The sequence below is a fragment of the Vicugna pacos genome, chromosome 6 (assembly GCF_048564905.1).
Source record: "Vicugna pacos chromosome 6, VicPac4, whole genome shotgun sequence".
Lineage (NCBI taxonomy): Eukaryota > Metazoa > Chordata > Mammalia > Artiodactyla > Camelidae > Vicugna > Vicugna pacos.
The window spans coordinates 17,393,444-17,418,062 of NC_132992.1; the positions used below are offsets into that span (position 1 = coordinate 17,393,444).

General features: G+C 41.1%; 1 protein-coding gene across 1 annotated transcript in view; it reads left to right on the forward strand.

Annotated features, from left to right (window-relative positions):
• Positions 1-24,619, forward strand: part of FBN1 (fibrillin 1) — a 238,547-nt gene that overhangs the window by 7,158 nt on the left and 206,770 nt on the right. Inside the window, exon 2 of the mRNA XM_072962489.1 lies at positions 23,309-23,391. Within this exon, the coding sequence (XP_072818590.1) occupies positions 23,309-23,391 (83 nt within the window). The remainder of the gene's footprint in view (positions 1-23,308; positions 23,392-24,619) is intronic.

Consider the following 24,619-nt stretch of genomic DNA (forward strand, 5'->3'; position numbering starts at 1 on the left):
TAGGTCCTGGTAGCAGAGGGACTAAAGGACACAAGATATTACTGTCTGATCGCTGTGAAAGCTGAGGATGGCGAGCTATTACAGGATTCTAAGCTGGGAATGAGATCAGACCTTTGCCAGTTGCGCTGAGGTGTGAAAGGTGCATGGTTTTGCGAGTAGGGAGACTAGAGGCAGAGACATATGAGAGGCTCATAGAGGAGTCAGGGTGAGAGTGAATGATGGCCAGCACAACAAGCAGTGGAAGGAGTGAAGAGGAGGCTCCAGTGGTGTTCCAGAAGTAATGCGAGCAGTGCTTGACCACTTGGTTGTGAGAGGCAAAGGGGAGGAGGCCAGGATGCTCCCACCTCCATATACATTAAAACTTACTACATGTAAAAACATTATAGCATCATCAATGAGAAACTCGAGAGACAGAGTCATTCCTAGTCCCTCCACTACAAGGAAACAAACTTTTTATTTGTGAGTGTTCTGGTTTCTTACTGCTATGTGACAAATTACCCCAAACTTGGTGACTTTAAAACAACAGCAATTTTTATTATTCCTTATGATTCTGCAGCCCAGGAATTTGGACAGTGGGGAATCTTGTCTCTGCTTCCCTCAATGTCTGTTGGGTCTGGAATGAGTAAGATGACTTCTCCACGTGTGTTTCTGGTTCTCTGATCGTGGGCTGGCGCCGGAAGCCCTGTTTACTTGGGTGTGGTTGATCTCAATGGATGGACAGAGGAAGGGAAGAAAGGAAGCAAAGAGCCACTTGTCTGGCTCTGCTGGGAGCCTTCCAGGTTTCAAAGCTCTCTCCTCTGTGATCTCCTGCCTGGACCTGCCCCTGGGGATGGGGCCACTGAGTGTGTTTTTGCAAATGGGGAAACTGAGCCCCAGGTGCAGCTATGAGGCCTGGCTCAGGGGAAGTGTCTGTTGGGGCTGGATCTTGAACAATTGCCTCTTCATCTCAGGTCACAGGTTTTAAAACCCCATATGTTGACCACAGACTGAGTTGAATGGCGAAGAGCTGGCTGGAAGGGCTTGAATGGGTTCATGTGTTATCAAGGTTGGCCGAGTTCCTTGGTTTTCCTCCATATAGTCTCAGATTGTCCCCCTCTCCACATGGACCGTCCAGCAGCATAGCCAGGTGTTTTTCCAAGGCAGCTCAGGATACCAGGAAAACAAAAGTGGAAGCTGTCAGACTTTTTTCAAACTTAGCCTGCTCCGAAATTCTGTGCTGGTCAGAGACCTTGCTTAGGTTCACAGGCATGGACTGGTGAGCTCTGCCTCTGGATGGATGTGAGGACTAGCCTGCGTCTGCAGGGAGCGGAGGGCTTTGGGGCCACATCTTAGGAGATTAGCTATCACCGTGCGGCCATGGGTGTATGAGCAGGATAATCAGATGTTTTAATTCTAACTCGATCCAGTCTGATTGACTTAGTTTCCTTTGAAGATGCTTCATTGTGTTTTGCTTCCTGTGACCTCAGAATGAAAAATGCTACATGAATAATGTATCTCCGTGATCTTTTACATTAAGGTTAAGAGCTTTGTTCTTACCTTGCCTGTAGTTCCGCATTTAAAGAACTCACAAATCCCAGGAACAAGGTCATAGTTCTCATAAGATCACAGTTCCTAATAAACTGGCAAGTTGTTGTTTTTCCAAATAGAAGAATTATAAAGCTCCTAACTTTTGCCCCATTTCCTTTAGCTTCTGAGAAACTCAGGGACAAATTTAATGCACAGTCACTTTAATTTATTAATTTAGATATCTGGTAAGTTTTACCTTCCCTCTATGTGGGACTTTAATTTCAATTTCTATTAATAGCCCCATTTCTATATATCTGTTGGTGTAATTAACCTCAGAAACACTTTCTGAATCAAGGATTATAATTAATGAATAAAAATAGATGCACGGTTGCCAATAAAATTGGCATGTAGAGAGCTGAACTCTTATTTTTTTTGCATAAATAGAGTAGCCACATTGTTAATAGAATAAAATTGGATTGGGAATACAGTCAAGTGTGGATTACAGATCCAAAGCTCCATTATATCAAACCGTAGTTTTAAGTTCTTGTGACTTTACCACATTCTCAAGTGGCTTTTTTGTTGTTGTTGAAGTTATCACCGAGTCTATTTATTCAGCCCCTTCAGCGCGGAAGGGAGAGAGGAAAGTCCCCTATCTCCACCATTCCCAGCCGGAGATGTATTCCAGACGGCAGGCAGACTCAGGGTGGGGGCACTGCTCCATTAGACAAGTGATTTGGTTCAGTGTTTTGAAGGCTTGTGAATTCCTAGACCATCAGTCATACTTACATTCAAATATAAGTATCCAAACACATCTAAGTCCAAATATAGTACAACCGTTTTATGAGGTTGGGGTTGGGAGACAGGATTTATGTCGCCTATGGACACGTTATGTCTGCTGTTGGGTTCGTGGTTTTGAGCTGAAGTATCATAATATCTCTGTTAATAAAGAGATGTATTCCAGAGATAGGTTGTTGTTTTATTTCGTTTTGTTTTTCTGTTTCTTCTCCTTTCTCCCCTTCTTTCTCGTTGCTGTTTTCTCCTCCTTTTTCTTTTCTTTTTCATCATTGTCATCGCATCTTCTTTTTCTTCTTCTTCTTGTCGGTAACTTCATAAGCTGAGCTACAAACAAAACAGGGATACTAGGAGTATCCAATAATAGTTAAAATATTAAGAAAGGTAAATTGTAGGTAAAATGTTCTTTTTTTTTTTCTTGGGTGTTTTGGGAGGTTCAAAAAAAAAAAAAAAAACCAGGAGTAAGGTTTTTGTTAGAGGAGCGAAGGAGAAAGATGGAGGGAAGTGGGAAGGGAGAGTTAGGAAGAAGTTCTGGAGTGGAGATTCCCATCAGCCAGCGGACCTGGGCAGGACAGAGCAGGTGCTGGGCTCTGACGGGTGCTGATGCCAACTCCCTCCCTCCTGGCAGCACTGGTTCCAGGCTCTTCAGGAGACCGAGGGCTTTTGGAGGAGAGTCAGGATATGAAAGATGCTAGGATGTCAGAAAAGATTCCTGTAAAAACATTTAGAGGAATGTACTGCTTTGCTGTACACCAGAAGCTAACATTGTAAATCAACTACACTTCAATAAAAAAAAAATTAAATTAAAAAAACTAAAAAAAAAAAACATTTGAGGAATGTAGTGGAAAAGCAGGCGAATCCATCATTTATTATGAACCTACATATATGGTGCTATGTAGTTTGGTGCATCCCCTTCTCGCCACGCATAATGCTTTATTGTCTACAATTTCCCCTACCCAATCGGTGCTAACTTATAAGAACGTGTAATCAGACCCTAATAGGTGGGTGCCTTTGATGAGTAACTTTTTAAAGACTCTTCTTATTTGTCCATGTTTTTTTCATGACTCAGAAGATCCTCCATAGTCAGGCCATCCATCTTTACAAAAATGTTACAAAATAGTTACAGTGGGACAGAGCTTAGAAATTTATAGATGCTGAAACTGAGGCCCAGAGTTCATTAAAAAGCTCTCGAGGTACTTCTTTTCTTTTCCACTTCATAGGCGTGGAAACTGAGCCACCTGGTGGCAAAAGCAGATTTAAGTCAAAGCGTGTTGTTGAAGGAGATTTTGCCTCCTGTCTCCATGCCCGAAAAAGGGTGACTGGTGTCTGAAGTCCTCAGCTGTGCCACCGATAAGCGAGCTTCCTGCACCATGGGAGCATGGGCCTGTTTCTTATTCTTGCTTATTTGGCCTTAGTGCTATCAGTCTCTCAGTGGTCAGCCCTGATGGCAGGCAGGGCACTCGTGTTTTAGCTCCGAAGTTCTGCCTTGCTGTCAGTGAAAGCGTCCAGATTAGGTGGGGTTGAGTGGAATGGGGCTTTGTAAGGGAGGTGGATGCCAGTGAGGGTAGCAGTGAGGGGGTGGGAGAAAGAGAAGGGAGCGTCTCCTTTCAGAATCTGATGGGTAACCCTCCCTCCCCAGCTCCCACACTGGTAATTAGCAGTTAGACTTGTCAGATTTCATGGAATGAACCATGGCAAAGCCTAGGTCTGTAAGCCCAGACTCTTATCTTATGACTTACTGACTCAGTTATCTGCAATACCAATTTATACATTTAGATTCCACGCAATAAGCATGCCAATGAAGAAAATAAATCTTGAATTCTTGCCTTTTCGTCTGTATCCTCTACCCCACTCATTTTGTAGGACTCCAAGTGACAAGTATTTATTGAGTATCAGCTGTGTTTGAATTGGACCTAATGCTGAATTCTCAGAATAGACACCCTGTCTCAAGACTGTTGATATTATTTACAATGATTCTAGGCAGAACTACAAGGGGAATATCTTTCTCCCTCTTTACTGGGGGGGGGGGGTTAATGTCCAAGAAGATGTGAACAGGTGCCTTTCAAGGAAGGACTTGATATGTGACCTTCAAGTCGACGGCTAGTTTTTAATCTTCCGTGGACAGCAGCTGCTACTTCGCACCACAGAGTTTAGGCCACTGACCTCAAGTTTGCAAATTTTATATCCCATTACCACCCTGTGAGCTCTGTATTCCCCAGGGCCACATAGTTGATGTTTTAGCTGGAATCTGAGAAAGTGTCTGCACATTTCCTGAAGAGCTGGCTAGGATTGATTTGGCAGTTCAGTCATAAAAACCCAGAGCTAGTGGCTGGGGTATACGTTATAATTACCTCACACTGTTTCCTATTTGAGCCTGGTTGTGGGTAGCTGGGTAGAGTGGTATTGCTTGTGGGATTATATTTTAAAGGACCGGGGAGTCATTTGCAATGAACACTAATAACCATCGGCTGTGTTTTCAGGGAGGCTTGGAAGTGCGGCCATAGACATGCCTGGGCTCAGATCCTGGCCCCGCCACCTACTAGGAAGAACCCTCAGACAAGTGGCTTGACCTGTTGAGCCTCAGTTTCCTCACTTATAAAACTAGATGATGATACTCTGAGTTGTCCTAAGATTTGTTGAGATAATACATTTCAAGTTCCTAGGGCAGTGGTTCCTGATGTGGTTAGCTCTGGGGAGGAGAATGGTTATAATGCTGTCATAGATAAGGAAGATGGGAGAAGGTGGAGTCACACAAAGAGACTGGATTTTTATGGCCAAAGCAAAAAGTTAGATAATCATTAGTATCTTGATACCATAGGCCCCACTTTTCATCTTGGAACAAATTATTTTTAGAAACCTAGGAAGCAGACTTGAACTTCAAAAATTTTTAGTTATAATTTTGTTGGAAACTTACTTCGTGGAGATCTGGTTGTACATACCTAAAGGTAATGTATGCGTAAGGTTTCTACCACCCCTGCCCTCCCACCAGACAATTCCTCTAAAGAAATTTGCTTTTTTTTTTTTAGGTTTGTTTACTTTTCTTTTTTTTAATGGAAGCATTGAGGATTGATCCCAGGACCTTGTGCATGCTAAGCACACGTTCTGAGCTATACTCTACCTCCAGAAGTTTGCATTTTTTTAATGGGCAGATGGAGCAAACAGCCTTGTCTCCTTCCTGATACACACTTTTTTTGTTCAAGAGCCTTTGTGAAAGGAATTTAGATTTTAGGAAATGGAAGGACTGGCCTGAAAACCACTTTCTTTGGCAGCGTTGCGAAGAGATACCCTGAGGGTTAGGACTGTTTTGTGGTGAGGTGGTTGGCCACTTTTGAAATGTGCTTTAATTGCTTTATCAGAGTAAGGATTTGGTTGTGATTGGGTAGACAAGTTGACCACCGTTATTTCCAAGATGTGCTGCCTTTCAGTTCATGATCTCAGAGGTACAGAGAGAAACTCCTTCCCAGCTTGCATACATCAGATCTCAGAGAGAACTCAGGTACAGTTCATGGCCCATCACTGTGGCCAAAGAAATGGGATACTTGGGCTGGCCAAGACTGAGGGATGCGGAATGGGTTCCTTTTAGGAAGGAGAACTTTAGGTAGCAAAGAAGAGGAAGAGATGCTGAGTGGGAAACACAACTCCCTTTTCCACAGACCTGGTGCTCCTTCATCTCATTCTGTCCCTGCTGTTTCTCTCTGGGCGCCTTGTGGACAGGCCTCGCTTGCGTGATCTGGGGCCAGGCTGACTCAGATTGGCCACCCCTGAGAAGAGCCATGGCCTTCACCTTCCAACTGAGCATTCCCTTCCTTTGGCTTCATGCCTGGCAGCAACGTAATGCTCAGTCAGTACAAAGGGATTCTTATTTGTTGTTTTTCTTCTGTGCCCTATTTCTTTTGAGAAGTTGAAAATCTCTTTAGTTTTTCCAGTTTCTTTTAATGATTCACAATTTGATTTTAACAAGAGTTGGCTTTCAAGAGATCTGAAGCTATATTGAACATCAGGAAAGCGGACCAAAACATACATTATCTTAATTTAGGCAAAGCTTTGGTAGAATTCCTGTACCCTGCACCCTAACACACCAACCTCTGGTTAACTGATTGGCTCTAAACTCTTAAGAAGTTGTGGTTGCCTCATATTCATTCACGGCCTGTAAAAATAAGACTGCTTTAAATAAGGATAGTTTAAACAGATAATGGTTATTTTTCTACTTGTCTTTAAAAATGTTCAAATTACCTAGTATCTCTCATTCCCTTGAGGTAAATCGCACAACCACCAGTACCATCAAAGTTTATAATAAAGCAAAGGTAAGAACACTCTGTTTTGCTGACTTCTCAGGAAATAAATACACCGCAAATAACAAAATAAGCTTTTCTTTTCAAAGTTCTGAAAACCTTTCAGGAATTTTGCAAGAATATGCAAGACCATTTTTTCCCTCTTTTTTTTTTTTTTACCCCCAGCAGTTCTGAATTACTATACATTGTTGAACATTTGACAGAATTCTAGACAGCAAGGTCTAGTTTGACCTTGGATTGACCTGTCTGCTTACTCGTGCTTGGGCCCTTCCTTGAAAACGGGTTGACATACATTGTCATGCATTGAAGAATCAGAAAACATATCAGGCTTCCTTGCTCAATTATTTCCTCCTTTTGTTTCCCATTTCCCATGACTGTAAGAATTCTGCTATTTGTGAACAGAAAAGCCAAAATTCAGCCCTTTTATAGACCTGATACAAATCAATCTCTTTTCCCTCAAAATCTTTTGTTAACTGATAGGTTTATGTATGTCATAATGAAAGATACGGTATCGGTATAAATGTCAAAAAGTAGTTCAGTACCCCAGGGAACCCGTCTCCTAGGCTGACATGCTTAATTATTTGCACAAATATGATTAAGTCATTTGTTCCTGGATTCCTCATCTAATGAACATTAACCTCATTGAGCAGCCACATACTTGAGATTCATGGAAGCATTTTGGTTAGCTCTTGCCACTTGCTTAAGATGGTAAACACATTGGGACTGGACTGAATGGGAGTCCCCATTCCACTGAAGAGCGCCGAGTTGCATAACAGCAATGGGTCTTCAAGTGAATGAGAAAAAGCAGAAGTGTGGTGTTGTGATGATATGTAGGAGAGCATGGCGAGGCTACAGAATGGTCTAGGCCAGGTGCTGCTGCAAAGCTGTCCTTTTCTAGCTTTTTAATATGGAAAATTTTGAATATGTGCAAAACTAGAGTGAGTACTACAATGGAGCTCCAGCTTTTGCAGTCATCGGTTAATGGCAGTCTTGTTTTATCCGTTCTCTTCCCTGCTGCAGATTATTTTGAAGTAAATCCCTGAAAAATAATTAGTGAAAATTCCAATATGCATCTCTAAATGATAAGGACTCTTTAAGAAACAAACACCAGTATCACTAATTATCAGAGAAATGCAAATCAAAACTGTGATGAGGTGTCACCTCACACTGGTCAGAATGACCATCATTCTAAAGTCCACAAATAACAAATGCTGGAGAGGGTGTGGAGAAAAGGGAACCCTCCCACGCTGTCGGTGGGAATGTAATTTGGGGCGGTCATTATGGAAAACAGTATGGAGCTTCCTTAAAAAACTGAAAATAGACTTACCTGATAATCCAGCAATTCCACTCCTGGGTATATATCAGGAGAAAACTCTAATTTGAAAAAATACATGCACCCCAGTGTTCATAGCAGCACTGTTTACATTAGCCAAGGCATAGTAGCAGCCTAAGTGTCCATCAACAGATAACTGGATGAAGAAGATATGAGATATATATATATATATATACACACACACAGACATATACACATATGTATACACATACACATACGTACACACATACACATACACACACTGTGCAGCCATAAAAAATGAAATAATGCCATTTGCAGCAACATGGATGGACCTAGAGATTATCATACTAAGTGAAGTAAGTCAATGGAGAAAGACAAATATGTGATATCACTTATATGTGGAATCTAAAAAAAAATGATACAAATGAACTTATTTACAAAACAGAAAGAAACTCACAGACATAGAAAACAAACTTACGGTTACCAAAGGGGAATGGAGGTGGGGGAGGGATAAATTAGGAGTTTGGGATTAGCAGGTACAAACCACTATATCTAAAATAGATAACAAGGTCTTAATGTGTAGCACAGGGAACTACATTCAATATCTTGTAATAACTATAATGAAAACAAATATGAAAAAGAATATACATATGTATTACCAAATCACTTTGCTGTACACCAGAAACTAACACAACATTGTAAATCAACTATACTTTAATAGAAAAAAAGAAAAAAAAAACAGACAATACTACTATCACATTTTAAATTAGCATTAATTAAAAAATCATCAAATATTCAGTGGGTATTTAAATTTCCCTGATTTGGTTATAAACTTTATTTTTTATAGTTCATTCAAATCAGAATCCAAATTAAGTCCACATTTTGTAATTGGTTAACAAGTCTCTTTTAAACATTTAAAAATATATAAATGGTCTGTCTCTCACTTTTTAGTATAATTTATTTATTGAAGAAATTGGTTAATGCTGTGTATCACCTCTGTATGAAACCTAAAAATGCTGACCTCAGAAACAGAGTGGAGTGGTGGTTTCCAGGGGCTGAAGGGTGGGGGACATGGGGAGCTATTGGTCAGAGGGTACAAACTTTTAGTTATAAGATAAACAAGTTCTGAGGATATAACCTAGTGAGTGTAGCTACTACTATCGTACTGTATATTTAAAAGTTGCTAAGAGAGGAGATCTTAAATGTTCTCACCATAAAAAAGAAATAGTACTTATGTAATCCAGTAGGCGTGTTAGCTAATGCTATGGTGGTAATCATTTTGCAATATTTAAATGTATCAAATCAACATGTTGTAGACTTTAAACTTATGCAATATTATGTATCAATTATATCTCCATAAAGTGGGCAAAAAAAGAAATTGGTTCATGTCCTGTAGAGCTGGGTTACTTAAAATGCCAGTCCATTAACTGCTTGTTATCAGTCCGTGATGAGATGAGAAGCATGTGCCAGAATATAAATCCAGCATGTCACTAAGCACACTATTTAGCAAGCTGAAATTTTTTCATAGCAAGACTTTCTTGATGAAGGAAACAGTGAGGTGATTTACATTCCAGCTTAAGCTCCTTGTCTCATTATAGACCCCTAATATATAGTGTGTGGATCAGCACTGGCCAGTCCTTGGACCACACTTTGAGTACAGAGCTGTAGGGTTTCTCACGGTCTAGTGATGACTGCATTCCAGTGGTGGTGGTGCTTATTGTCTTCCTCTTTCCCCTGTATTTGCTGTGACTTGCCAGTTAGAGCTAGAAGCTTGATACAATTCGGAATCAGCTTTCCGGCAAGAAGACTTTATAAGTGGTATTTGTACTTTTATCACGAGTCATATCATGTCTGCTAGTCTTTTTGCGAGGTTAGCAGCCATTAATGATCATTGTCTAGGTCTTTTCATTTATTAGTGTAGCCGAATGGGAATATTTGAATTCTGTCATTTCCTATTTGTTTCTTAATACCATAAAATCTGTGTCTAATTTTGAACTTACGCTTGATGCTTCACAGCCAGCAACGTCTGCAATGCTGCCAGACATGCTTTTTCTGCACTTGTCTAAACTGACCCATGACTTTGAGGGTCGTGGACAAATTATTTAATATCTAACACTGGGACTTAGCAATTATGAGGTCTAACATGGTGGGAAATGTACACAGTTGAAGCCAGGCACTTCATGGGACAGACAAGGAAGGCTGTCATTCTACAAGACTCCTTTCCTCTCCCCTAAGCCCATGGTCTTTTGTGAGAGTCAAGACGGAGGCGTGTATTGAGGTGTTATTTATTTATGGTAGGAGTTTCAGGCAAGGGCTCATAAAAAGTTGGTAAGTCTTTGGACTATGAGTGGAAAGATGTTTGCAGAAATTTTAACATTCAGAAGTGAGTGTATACTCATTTCAGCATGGCTTTCTCAGGAATACTCTTTTTAGTTAAGAAATAGGAGTTATCAACTAAACTTATTGACAATCATTTCACAGTATATGTAAGTCGGATAATTATACCGTATGCCTTAAACTGTATGTCAATTATAACTCAATAAAACTGGAAAAAAATCAAAAAAGAAATAGGAACTATTACAGCTTTAGTGATTCAAATGAAATATTCTGGAAAACACGGGTATAACCAGACCCCCTTGGGAAAGGAAGCTGCCCCAGTAGCTTCACTCTGATTGTTTGTGGGGGATAGAGTGCGTGTGTGCCCACACAGCTTGCACTCCCTGTGTGAATTTCATGTCAGTGAAAGATGTTTGCCATTCCTTGAAGCTTAACATGTTTCTACAGTGTGTTGTCAAACTCCCAGGTAAAATGACAGGTTTTTTCGAATGGAAGGTGTGTCTTTGGGATCTGCTGCAGAGAAGATCTGCAACCTTTTAGGTATGTCAGGAGGTCGAGTGGGTGGATGTGCCAGCACTGTCTCCTTCTCAGAGGTTGTCACTATGTGGAAATATTGTCCTGCTATTTAGCACACACTCTGATGAGGGCTTGAAACACGTATACGGTCACACTTTCCCTAGAGCCCAAAGGTACTGAGAGGACAGTGCTGGCATCACTCAGGCTGAGGGGTATCTTTTGGATTGGGTTTCAGGGAAGAGCTGTGCTTGGGTTTGGAGTGAGCATTGTCACTTTCTCTGTGTAATGGACAATGTGCCAGCAGCCTCTGAATTAAGTCATAGAGGCGTGAGTCTGGAGGGTTTTCTAGAACCTCATCTGGATCACCCTGGCCTTGGTGCAGCTTGTCTCTCTAAGCCTGGTCACGTAATTGCCTGCATGACCTTTTGATTTCTGCTTGAAGCTACTTTCCAAAAGCAAGACATACGGATGTTCAAGGGTATACACAAAATACATTCCAATGGCAGCTATGGGTAGGTTTTGAATTACCCACATTTTGAATCTCTACATTGCTCCCCGCTCACTCACTTCCCTCAACATCAAATGTGTTAAGAGCTGAGAGGTATTTTTACCAGAGGGAACAGGGTAGGATATTCACCCTGTAGGAACTTTTAGAAACAGAAATACCACTCTATAAGAGTGAGTGTTCCTGAAATGTAGTCCTTCTACCATTGCTTTCCTTTTCCAATACACTTTGTAAGGTCTGTCTTAAAATTTTTGTTTTTGCAGACCTAAGAAAAGAAAACCAGAGCACAAAAAATTATGCACAAGTGATTTTATATAAAGAACACATTCTCTTTGGGGTATTTATGGAAACATCTTTCTAATCTCTAATCTAAAAATCTTTAGTACTAGCCTTGGAATGTTTTATTAATAAATTCTTTTGGTTTTTAATTAGTGATTTATGACATGTTTCCATTGTGTGGCCTTTGAACAATTATTTCACTTCTCTGAATTTCAGGTTCCTCATCTGAAAATGAACACAGCAATACATGTTCTTGATAGGACTTGGGGAAAGGGTCACACAATCATGTTGTAAGTTATAAAGCTCTCTACAAGTTACTAATTATTATTTTTATTCTACATCATGACTTCACATGGACTAGATAAATTCCTGATTCAGTCAAATTCCCTCAAATTTAGACTATTTTATTAAAATTTTTCCAGATATCTAAATGTCTAGAAATAAATGCTTATAATTTTGCTTCAACTACAAAGTTAAAAAAAAAAGCTTGTCAAATTCTTGATTCCTAATATTATGAATTGTTCCTTTCTATGAAATAATCTCAAACTCTGCATGCCGTTAGCTAAATTTCTCTGAATTTTTAGAAACTTAAACTCTATTAATGATTTGTTTTCTTTTCTTTTTTGTTCCTTAGTAACAGTGTTGTGTCTGTTCTGATTAAAAGATTTGGTAGAGAAATGTTTTTAAGAGACCCATTGCCTGTTGACTCTTACGAAATAGTTTGAGATAGAAGATCACCAAAGCTTTTGAGGCTGTAAAATATTTCTAAATGATGCATCTGGAACGTGGGAAAGTTTTACTGTCATACCCCATGAATTTCATTTATGGATATCTTTTGTTATATATTTGACTTTTCATTTTAATTTTGTCAAATTTAAACAGGTAAATGAGATGATATTGATTTCTTATTAGCAATTGTCTTTTTCATTCCTTTATTTTATTATTTAATTTCTTACAAACATATTTATCTTTCCATTAGATGAAATGCTCACCACTGTGACAGAATCCTCTCTAACTTAGGTTGTCTTAGTCGGAAGAACATTTGAAATCCTAAACCTTTATTTGCCATTTAAGATGCAGGTATTGTGCTAGGTGCTGGGGTTGTAAAGATATATCTGAATTTTCTGTCTTTAAGGGGCTCACATTGCAAAAGAGAGGGTAACAGCTTGGTTCCAGGGGATCTGAAATGCTAGAATAACTTGAGGACAAGGGCGAGGCCCCCAAATAGAGTTCAAAACAGACCTGCTTCCTCGCTTCTGTTGGAAACTACTCTTTCTGGAAATGGCTCACTGAATCCTTGGGTCTGTGAACCAGACGTGGGTCCTGATTTTATATCATAGCTGCTGGTGGGGTGGGATCTTCTGGTTTGTAAAATAATTCAGGCATGTTGAGGATTAGAATATCCAGTTACTGCCCAGGTTTTAAGTTCCTGATTTATGGACTTAGGGATATTCCGTATTGGCCTAACAGGGGGTGGGGGATAGCACTGGGCCTGGGGCTGGGGCTGCCCCAGGACTGTGCGGAGTGGCCTGAGTTTAAGTGGGTTTGTTCTCACAGCTCACTGGGCAGCTTGCTGTAGCTGCAGGGACCATGGGCTTGAGTGGCCAAGTTTCCCTCTGGTTGCCTGCCGTGGAATGTGTTTTCCCATAGAAACAACATTTTAAGTTGTGGTCGGGTTCCCAGACCAGCCTACAATAGCCTATTTAGCTGATAATGCAGCCGAGAGACTGCTATTTGACTAGCCTGGGGACCAAACCACCATCTATTAACGTTGTTTCTATTGGAAAAACCATTCCAAGTTCTAAATACCAATATAGAAATGACATTTTGGAGCCCTACCTGTTTGTCAGTTGGGAGCTGGCAGTCCTGGGGCTGGAGTATTGAATCACCCTGCACTCCCAGCTCTTGAAGGACGCCTTATTTTTGCCTCCGTCTGACCCCACTGGCTGGTTTTCCTGTCTTTTCCTGAGGCTGCCAGTACATTCAGAAGATATTATCTCCCTGGCCAGAGCTCTTGGTTTGAGAACTTCTGGGAAGTGGTGAGAATCATGGTTTCCATCCCTCATTTCTTCTGTGGGTGGTAAAGAAGTGGGAAGGGACCAGTCGGAGCTTGGGGGCAGTGGACCCCGCAGACACCACTGGGCCTTCCTGTCACTACGCAGGTTCTGGATCACCCGCCTCCTTGACCTGTCTGTGTTTCAGTCACTGCTCGAGTTTTGCCCACTGTTTAGAAAAGTACCATATGGCTTTGGCTTGAGTAAATGGAGTGAATATTTCAGTCCAAGAAAACCTCATGCTGGTCCTTGTACTCTTAGGTAAAGCCGAGGGATTGCAGAGTTCTGGGAAGCAGTTCTTCCGAAGCATCGTGGGTTTTTTTGAAGCTGTCAGTCAAATCTTCATAGAGGCTGGAGAGATGCAGATTGGAGACAGTTTTTTTCTTTCTGTTTTGAGGAGACCCTTTCTCATCCCTATAGAGTCAAATAGTAAAGTTCCAACTTCATAAACCAATACACCTCTCCCAATGTTTAGATGGGAGTCCCTTTTATATACCCAACCAGGGGTGTGATGCTGGCGGGCCAGACACAGATCCCTTCCCTTAGAGAAAAGTAGGTCTAGTGCAGGTTAACTGTGACAGCAAGGTAGTCTGTTTGGGAGTGCCACCTGGGTGGTTTCATAGTCAGGGCAGACTCTCAGGGCTGTTTAACCCGGGGCATCAGAGGCAGAATGTGCCCCATGCTTCAGTGGGATCTGGACTTGCTACACACACACCCATGTGCTTCTGGTCTTCATGGTTCAATGTCTAGTTTCCTGTTCCAGTGCACCCTGTGGCTGTAAATTCTTCCTTTTTTTTTCCCCTAAAGAAAAGCACACAGATGCACATGTTCCAGTCACCTATGAAAAATTCCAACGGGATTTAAGTTGGCTGCCAGTCCAAAATGACCTTCCGGAGTTGGGGAACTGCCTTTGCAGTTCTCCGTTTCCTTAGCTAAGGAGGGCTGAGTGTGTGTGTATGAGATATGGTGACAAATTCTTTGACTCTTAAGATCTTGGGCTATTACTTTTGATCAGCACAAAGTCCTCACAAAAGCACAAGTTAGGGTATACTGCAAATGAAATTGTGGATGCCACACCCTCTCTGTGCTGCCAGTCCTGTTACCCTGATCAGCAGTGGAAAAAGCTTCCTTTCAAGAAGTGCATCCGGACCAACCTCTCAGGGCCGCCTGATGAACTTTGTGATGGTTGTCTTTAGGAACTGGCCACCCATGCTGGCTCCATCAGGGACTTTGATCAGTCGTAACAACGTGCTGTGAGAAAATACACGGAGACCTTTGTTGAGTTGAGTTGCTTTGGGGATTTTTGGTTTTGTTTTGCTAAAGAAGTAAGTAGAATAAGGTAGTCATCTCTGATTGTTTTCTCTACATTGAGTTTGTATTTTCTCAAAGGAAACCTATTGATCCCTGAGTTATAAACATTGGTAATATTACTCATCAGAATAAATGAATGATCAGCATGTCCACAAAATAACCAAGGCATGAAACCATTGTACATTAATGTTTAACTGCCTGTTACCTTTTAAATAGGCACGAAATATTCTTCCTTGAAGCAGATTGATTTCTAAGAACTAGTCTCACTAGTAGACAGTCTTCCATGTTAGTAGCATTTACAGCTGGGCTAGTTATAACACCGAAGAGATGGGATGAATCCTTGTTAACTGGTTTGTGCTTACTAAGGCCTTTAGTCTGTGTTACCTTCTGTGCTTCTGAATGGACTCCAGAATATTCTAGGCACAGCAAACATTGTTTCTCTGCTTGAGGAACAATTAGACTGGGATCAGAGGGGCTGGGGGAAGGTTTCACGGATAAGCATTTAGACATATAATTATTTAAACTATAGAATTACAATATAGTGTATGTTGGTTTTGAGAAGTATATCTGGAACTGTGTCGGTAGGTTGAAACACAGTGGCTTAATCAGGGAGGAGGGATTAACATGATGGGGGGGAGATGGAATTAGACAGTGGGAAAGATAGAAGAGCTAATATGAAGATAGGAGGAGGAAGGAGGGGGTATGTGCATGAGTGGAGGCTGAGTGGTTGAAGAGGAGGAGCGGAGGAAGGTGGAAGTTGAAGGTCAGATAAGATGAGAGTGAGCAGGGAGGATAGGCGTACCTGGTGGGGATCTGAAGCTAACAGTGAGACCTTTACTGTTTGAGGAGAGTGAAGGTCCTGCTCTGGGTTGTAGGAGAACAGGATGACGCGTGGTGAACGTGAAAAGACGCTTCGCTCCATTATCCTGATGGAATAGAGAGGAAATAGGAAGCTGGGAAAAAGGTGTGCTATTAGTCCAACAGTGAAACACCAGGATTTGGACAAGGAATTTCCTAATGGAGTTTGAGAATCTAAGAGGAATTTCAGCAGCGGGATGAAGTAAAACTAATGAGCCCTCTTAGCAACTCAAAGGAAGCATCCAGTCATAGCTCAGATAGTCCCCTTGGACGGAGCTCCTCCTGAATGATGAGGCCAAATGCCCTGGTTCGGGGCTCCCTTAGCTCCCCAGGCAGACCTTGATGTCCGTGTTTTGCTGTCAAAACATAGTAATATGCTCTGCATACATGTCTATCTTCTTCTGAGAGCAAAGACTGTGTCATGGTCATTTTGGGGGGAATGTAACAGTTTATTTATAATTGCATGGTTACTTTTCCATAAACTTTTAATTTTAGAACAATTTTAGATTTACAAAAAATCACGAGGGTAATACAGAGAATTCCCATAAACTCGGGACACAAATTCCTCTGTTGTTAGCCTCTTAGACTAGTTTGATGCATTTATTACAATTAACGAATCAATATTGATACATTTTTGTTAACTAAAATCCATTCTTTATTCAGATTTCCTTAGTTTTTAACTGGATGTCCTTTTTTTTTTTTTTTCAGTTCAGGATCCCATCTAAGACACCACATTCCATTTAGTTATCATGTCTTCTTAGGCTCTGACAGTTTTGCAGACTTCCCTTGTTTGTGATGACCTTGATAGTTTTAAAGACTATTGGTCAGGAATTTTGTAGATTGTCCCTTAATTGGGATTCTTTGGGAAGAAAGTCACTGTGCCCAGCCCACACGTAAGGAGTAGGGAGTTAGGCTTTGCCTCCTTGAAGGCAGAGGTATCTACACAAATTATTTGCAGTTTGCCAGCACAAGAGATTTCTCTCTTCTCTCCTGTTTGTTTATTCATTTATTTATCAGACTGGACCCGTAGACATTTAGTTGATCCTTTGGATTATAACCCCAGCACTGCTTTTGTTACCTTTTTGCTTAGGTGGCCACTGGGAGCTCTTCATTTGAATTCTGTATCCTTGGCTTGCCCCCATCATTGTGGGTATTTTTTCCTGCTTCGACACTTTCTTACTTTCCACTTTCTGTCACCAGAAGATGCTCCAGGCTCCTCTTGTGTATTTCTTGCTCAGCCCTGGGGTCAGTCAGGTGTCCCAGGAACCCTGGCTCCTTTTACTGGAGAATGACATCAGGAAGCAAGATCTGGGTGTGAAGTATACCCATCTTAGTCACTTTTATTTCTTATCTAACATTGTGCCTAACACAGAATAGACTCTTACTAAATATTGTTGAATGGCTTTGTGCTTGTGAACAAGGTGATTATTCCCGTGCCCTGTTGTGTGCCCAGCAGTGAACTTACTGGCTGCACAGGAAGATGAGTTGTGTGATCTCGGATACCTTGAGTTTGAGGTGGGAACAGAACGTTTGATTCTAGATGCCCTGAGAGTAGGACCTAAAGAGAGAAAAAGAGAGAGGGGGAGAAAGGAAGGGAGAGGAGGAGGGAGGAGAAGAGGAAGAAGGGAGGGAAGGAAGGCTTGAAAAACAGACAGACCTGGGCTTTGGAGGAAAGGGTAATGGAGTCACTAATCTTCCAGAAATGGGAGATAGCAAGAAGGGGATAAAGCTCCTTCAAACGTGACTATGAATGGTTCTTCTTTCTGTTCCTTTTGAGATCATTTTTATTAAGAAAAAGTGCACGAGGTGGGTTAGAGAGGTTGACTGGCTGGCTGGCTTCCGTCTTCAAAGGAGAAAACCAGGATTGTCAGTGTCCCAGCCAGGGCTGGCCCAGACGGTGCAGAAGTGAGTCCCTGGGTCTGGAGAGCCCAGCTGAAGCTTGAGGGGATCATGGAAGCTGCCTTCACTGCTGGGGTTGGAAGTTTCGTCACTTGGTTTGTTGTGACTGGCAGATGGGCTGGGACAGTCACGCGTGGTGTTCATATCACTGCTGGGAGATGTGACCTCTGCCTTCGGCTGCAGCTGCAGAGAGGGCCAGAGTAAAGGGCCGAAAATGAGGGGCGGGGGAGGTGGCATTTGCAAGGCTTGTTGGAGTAGTGGATCCCTTTGGAAGATAGTACTCATGGTTTTTCTTTTCACCTTGATAAAAAAATGTGCCAAAGAACAAATAAAATAACGAGGTGTGGCTCATAATATACGTAGCTCATTTGTGTGTTAACAGGTTTCTCAGGATTTACTGCATTTTTGATAGTGAAAGTTATAATTATTTTAAAACTCTGGAACAGTGTTACTTTGAGGCATGTTACACGAGCAGCTGGGCACCCTTCATTAGGTGGGGGCATTGCCTTTTTGAACCCCCTCCACACTTAGACCCAAGAGGACTAAATCATAACTTCTCCCCAAGGATCCAAAAAGCAGGCACACATGGAGCAGGGTCTATCTTATGAACCTTACCTGATGCTTCGTATTCTCCTTGCCCAAGGATTTCTCGCTTCAGAGGCTGAGAAACTCATGCACATGAAATAAGAGCCCCTTGGATTTGTTTTTACTATTCCGGTCTTGTCTGAAAAGGAGTTTGCACGTGGGATAGGAAGCCGAAAGGCTCTCTGGCTGTAAGAGAGGCCAGACTCACAAAAGAGGGTTCTGGCTGAAGAACGTGGACACACTGCAGACATCTTGCACAGAGGCCAGTTCTTGCCATGATGTGGTCAGACGTGGTAGAGCCCAGCTGTTTGCTCCATTGAGAGGGCCTTCAGCTTGCCCACACAATCTCTGAGTGCTGTGTCTGAACTGGCTCCAAACAGCCAGCCTGCTGCGGCTCACCCCTCCCCCACAGTCATTGTAGTTGGGTTGCTGCAGAGCACAATATTCAAAGCAACTGGTGGGAAAAGTGACAGAGAAAGACTTAGCAATGAAAACCCTGTAATCTACAGCAGTAAAGTGGAATATAAACATGTCTCCCTGTTTCCCCTGTGAACTATTAGGATACAAGTAAAAAACAATTTATACTTTATCTTTTGTCTACTGGTGGACATTTTGTGATTTTTGTTACTCATGCCACCATGATGCTACTGGCTGAATATTATCTTCTCCTCTGAACCCATCTTTGCCTTAACATAGGGACTTAGGCAGTACTCCGGAATAAGACTTCCTGAGTTCACACCCCCATTCTCTACTTCCAGTCTGTGGGACCTTGGCCACTTTGTTTAACCTTCCTCAGTCATAGTTTCCTTGCTGTAAAAGACAGTAATAATAGAATTTAGCTCAAAGGTTCGCATGAAGGTGAATGAATACATCTTTAGCACTTAGTATATTTTTTTACCTTTGAATTTAACCTTTGATTTACTGAATGCTACTGCCACTTGCCCAGAGCTCTAGCTCTGACTTTTTTTTTCGGTTGTGGGTTGGTGGGCAGGGCTGATGAAATGAAAAAGAAGAGGAAGAGGTATGAATGTTACACTTTGATTTACACACAAAAAGTAAATCGCTTCATTAAAGATTTGTCTTCTTTGTTAATGCTTTTTGCACTGAAACCTTAGAGTTAAATCTTTTGTAATGAAAGTATTCCAGCGTGTCTACTTCAGTCTTTACATGTCTTAGTGCTTTCCAACTTAAATAAGACATTCATTTATTTCAAGAATTAAAGCTGTTTTTTTTTTTTTGTCTGTGTATAAGGAGAACAAGTGCCACCCAGCTTGTTTGAACCTATTCTGTTAGTTTGCAGTTCTCAAGACCGAAGTCAGCAGTGGAGAAATCTTACACCTTTCTAATACTTTGCACTAAGCCATGAGACATAATAGTATGTAGTGTCATTAGAGAACGAATGGTAATGAGATGGAAGCAACTGTCATCTGAGGATGTTCGTTGAAATTAAATCATGTATTACTTATTATAAAGGACAAAGTTATTAAACTCAAAAAAGTCAGAGCATGCAAACGAAATAAATCATAATTCAACATTCTATAAAATTCTAAGAAATGCAGTGAAATGAAAATGAACAGTACAGACTGTTTCATTCTGATGAAGCAGAATGTACCCTGTTTATGAGATATGTTTTCATATGTATATATATTCTTTTTTTCTGATTCTTTTCCACTATGGTTTATTACAAGATATTGACTATAGTTCCCTATGCTATATAGTAAATCCTTGTTGTTTATCTATTTTATATATAGTGGTGTGCATCTGTTAATTCCATACTCTCAATTTATCTCTTCCCACCCCTCCCTTTTGGTAACCATAAGTTTGTTTTCTATGTCTGTGAGTCTGTTTCTGTTTTGTAAATAATTTTATTTGTATTATGTTTTAGATTCCACATGTAAGTGATATCATATAATATTTGTTTTTGTCTGACTTTACTTCACTTAGTATGATAATCTCTGGGTCCATCCATGTTGCTGCAAATAGCAACATTTCATTCTTTTTTACAGCTGAGTAATATTCCATTGTATAAATGTACCACATCTTCTTTATCCATTCATCTGCTGATGGACACTTAGGTTGCTTCCATGTCTTGGCTGTTGCAAATAATTCAGCTGTGTACATTAGGGTGCATGTATCTTTTCAAATTAGCATTTTCTCCAGATACATGTCCAGGAGTGGGATTGCTGGATTAAATAGCCCTATTTTTAGTTTTTTAAGGAATCTCCATATCATTCTCCATAGTGGCTGCACCAATTTAAATTCCCACCAACAGTGTGCGAAGGCTCCCTTTTCTCCACACCCTCTCCAGCATTTATTATTTGTCGAATTTTGGTGATGGCCAGGAAGGTCATACTTTTAAAGTAAAATTGTTACTTTAAATAAAAGATGATGATCAAAGTATGACAGCACATATTTTAAAGGTGAACGGTTATGGATGGGCATTAATTGAGAAAGCAAAAGAACTCTCTCTTCTTCTCCAGATTCTCATCTCTTAAGGCAACCAGTTTTAACCATTTCTGGTTTTAGTTCTTCTCATATTTATCCCCATGACCATGTTCTGTGCTTGTGCTTCTGTGTCTGGATTTAAACAGTACCTGTTGACTTCTTGCCATGAGAGATGGGGACATAGCTCACTTAGATATATCTATACCTTATACTCTGTCTTCTTCCCATTTTAAAAAAACAATTATAGAATGACTTTCAGTTATTGATATTTGAAAACATTGTATACTTAAAACTGTATTCCTTGGATCAACTGCTTTATTCCTCTCCATACCTTTCTTTCCAACTTGCTTCTGGATTTATGACCCATGAAGGATTAAAACATTTACATTTTGTTTTATAACCATTGTAAATTGTAACATCTTCCATGTTTTGTCTGTAGGTTGATTCAAAACATTGAAGAAACAACAAAGAGTGTCTTTATTTCTATGATTTTTCAAATACCTTGGAAAGCCTTTTGAATATCTTGCTACGTAGGACTAATGGCTGCTTCTGGACTCCTTTTTTTTTTCCTTAGCTTTTTCACCCTGCTATATGTGAATGAATATTCCATTAATGCACTCATTCTTGTCAGACAATATATCCTGCTTTTTGTTTGAAAACATGGTTGCTCCAACCACAGGACACCCTACAGAGGCTCAGGGGGTACCCTGAAGCTATTCCAGGATTTGGTCTGGGGTTGGACTGGATCCACTGGAGTTGTTGTAATGGGCTGTTGTTGGTGGGAAGCTTGGAAGTGGTTGACTTCGGCCTGGATTAGCATTTTAGATTGAGAGAAATTTTATGAAGTTTGGAAGGTTTGCGTGTCCCCCTGCCCCCAGCCTTCTCTCCTGCCCTTTCCTCTTCCCTTTCCAAAATTCTGAGTTGCCCTAGGATGTTCCGGGCACTCTGAACTGAAGTTTGGGGCACGACTGTATTACAGGAGAAACCAAGGATTGAGAGCCTTTGGCTTAGAATCCCTAATAAAGTCTCTCTTCCTTAATCACTTCTGGTTCCTCTGGCTGAGTAGCTAATTTAGGGCAGATGATTCCACCATGCTGCTGCTGCTGGTGCTGCTGCTGCTGGTGCTGGTGCTGCTGCTGCTGGTGCTGGTGCTGCTGCTGCTGCTGCTGCTGCTGCTGCTGCTGCTGCTGCTGCTGCTGCTGCTGCTGCTGCTGCTGCTGCTGCTGCGTGTTCCTTGTCATTGTCATACGCAGGCTTTTTGTGTTCATTATTTCATCTGATATGTGTACATACACGTGACGTGGACAAGGCAGACATTTCATTCTCCCAATTGTAGAGAAACTAAGGCTCAGAGAGGCCCTAAGGTCATGCACATGTTAAGCCTCTCTCCAATCATTTTCTGTCTAGCCGTGGAGAAGCCCTGGGCTGTTGAATATTTTGGTCCCCCTCCCTGGCTCCTCCATTCTTCTTACTACACTGTTCTTTCTGGCCTCAGCGTCAGTTGGTCCGAAGAGTGCATTTTGCCCTGCAGAGTGTTCCAGGTTCTGTGGGGCTGTAAGAGGAGTACAGGGCAGGGCAAAGACTTTACCTTGCTTCCCAGTCCTGCATGTGGTTAACGTAGTGAGTTCAGAGGAGATGCAGGAGGGCTCTGTGCATGTGCAGGGAGAACGTGCGAGTGCACCTTAACTGAAAGTACGTCGTAGCTCTGCAGTTGTGTTTAAAGACTGATGCTTGTGGGACTGCAGTGTTTAGACCAGCAAGCCTTGGGATAGCTCCTAGTTTGTGAAACTGATTGTAAGACGTTTGACCTGCCTTATCAGCCCCTGAACTCCAAGAACTAGCATCAATATTTAGGCCCTCAGATGTGGCAAGGTGAAAGAAATGGTTTCTTTCTGTGTGTTCCACCCCCTGCCTTTGTTTCTCGTGTAAAATTCGCTTTACTCAGTTGCCCTCTTAAATTGTTGCATATGGATCATCTGGACCCTGAATGGATCACAAGTGGAAGCTTTGCTCCAAGACATGTGACCAACTGTCTGTAAACAAGAAACCCAGAGTGACATTAACTTTATTTTCCTGTAACTATGTTTCCAAACTTTGGCTAAAGAAATATTTACATCTTTTGGCTTTAATTTTTCCTGACTAATGTCAGAGTTTGCATTCCTGTAATTCTGGTGAAAGGAAGAATGCAGTCACATTTTAGAGGTGAGCGGGACCATAGGAAAAAATGTATACAACTTCAGTGAGCAGAAATCTAAAATCCTATGTTCAGGAGATTTTATGATGATTTTTAAAACTAGATTGGTAAGTTTATTGTTTCAACTAGACTCACATGGCTCCAAAATTTTTACATCTGTGCATGGTGATAGGAAGCACTGGATTTTGTGTCTCTGGTTTTTGTTTTCTTGGTGTGCGATATGCATAGATGATATTAAGCACATCCTGATTGGTATCATTATGTTAAAGTGTCCCAAACTGCTAAGCCAGCATTGAGTCCCATGAGTTTACTTTTCTTGTCTGCAAAGATTCATACTGTTTTAGTAACTCAAGAGTTTTTTCCTTTTATTTGGTCATATGCTACTGTTTTTTTTTTAAGTATGGAATTCCTGTGATTGAATTTTTTTTGTTTTTATTTCAGACCCAATGTCTGTGGATCACGTTATAATGCTTACTGTTGCCCTGGATGGAAAACCTTACCCGGTGGAAATCAGTGTATTGTCCGTAAGTAAATAGATAACCTGTCACTTTTGCATGTTTTTTGTCTGTTGTTTTGGTTGCATGGTGATTCTTAGCATTTGGTCCTTTGTAACTGTTTATCATTGATATATTTATAGCAGAGACTTCCAGCTGGGAGATTTTCCTAATTTCTCTGAATCCAGGTTGGGAACTATGTTAACTTGGTCACACCACTGTTACACTTTAATGCAGTGACTTTCTTGAGAATGTTTCTGAGATAGAGGGAACAGGGCCACGGAGATACTTTGATCAAGGTTTCGAGTCATTGCATAGGTTGTTCCTGGCTGCATGGACTATATTATCACTTTGATGAGGTTTTGAAAAAAAAAGTTTCTCATTGCTGTTTTCCTTATTATAATTTCTAACTTTGTTGGCCACCCACAAATCTACCCAAATCTTGTATGTTGAATTTGGGTGGTCGAGGCCAAAAGCAGACCTAAGTTTAGATAAAGGGGAAAGGAAGCAGATGGAGCATCAGATGGAGATGAGGGGAAAGACTAGAGGAAGAACTCAGATGGTACCAGAGATGCCTTTGTTGCCCCAGCTGCCATGGCAACCTCCAGATTCTCATCCTGTCCCACAAATGGTGAATGACAAACCACATGCCAGACACGGTGCTAGTTAATGGAGATCCTAAGTCAAATTAGTTATGGCATCTGTCCTCCATGAACTTTTCCAGGGTGATGACTGTAAATGATGAATTTACAGGTGAATTGTGAAATAGTTCTCAGTTTTCAGAAAACTCATTAGCATAATGGGGAAATTGAAGACTGAAAGGATCTTAAGGGAGCACTTAATTCCCTCTTCTCTTTTGGCCGTGAATGGTCTGTGGAGAAGAAGAGATTATTTCAAACAACATTCTCTTGGTGACCTGGAAAAGTGAATCCCTTTCCCCATTCTTGATTTTGACTAAGAGCAGCTTATTCATTTGGCTCATTGTGGTTTATTTCAAGATCTAAATTGAATCACTAGAGAGGGATGTAATGGTATTTGGAGTTTTCTCAATGAATTTGACAACAAAACCTGAAAATTTCCCTTGTGTTCTGTAGAATCTCTGAGAAATGCTGACTTCGGGTGTTTAAATAAACACGCACAGGATCCTTTGACAGCTTATTTCGTATGGTTTTCAGTCTCTGTCCTAAGCTCTTCTAATGCTTCAGGGCACTTTCTGTCAAGGGTATTCTTTTTAGCCTTGCATATATCATTTGCCTCT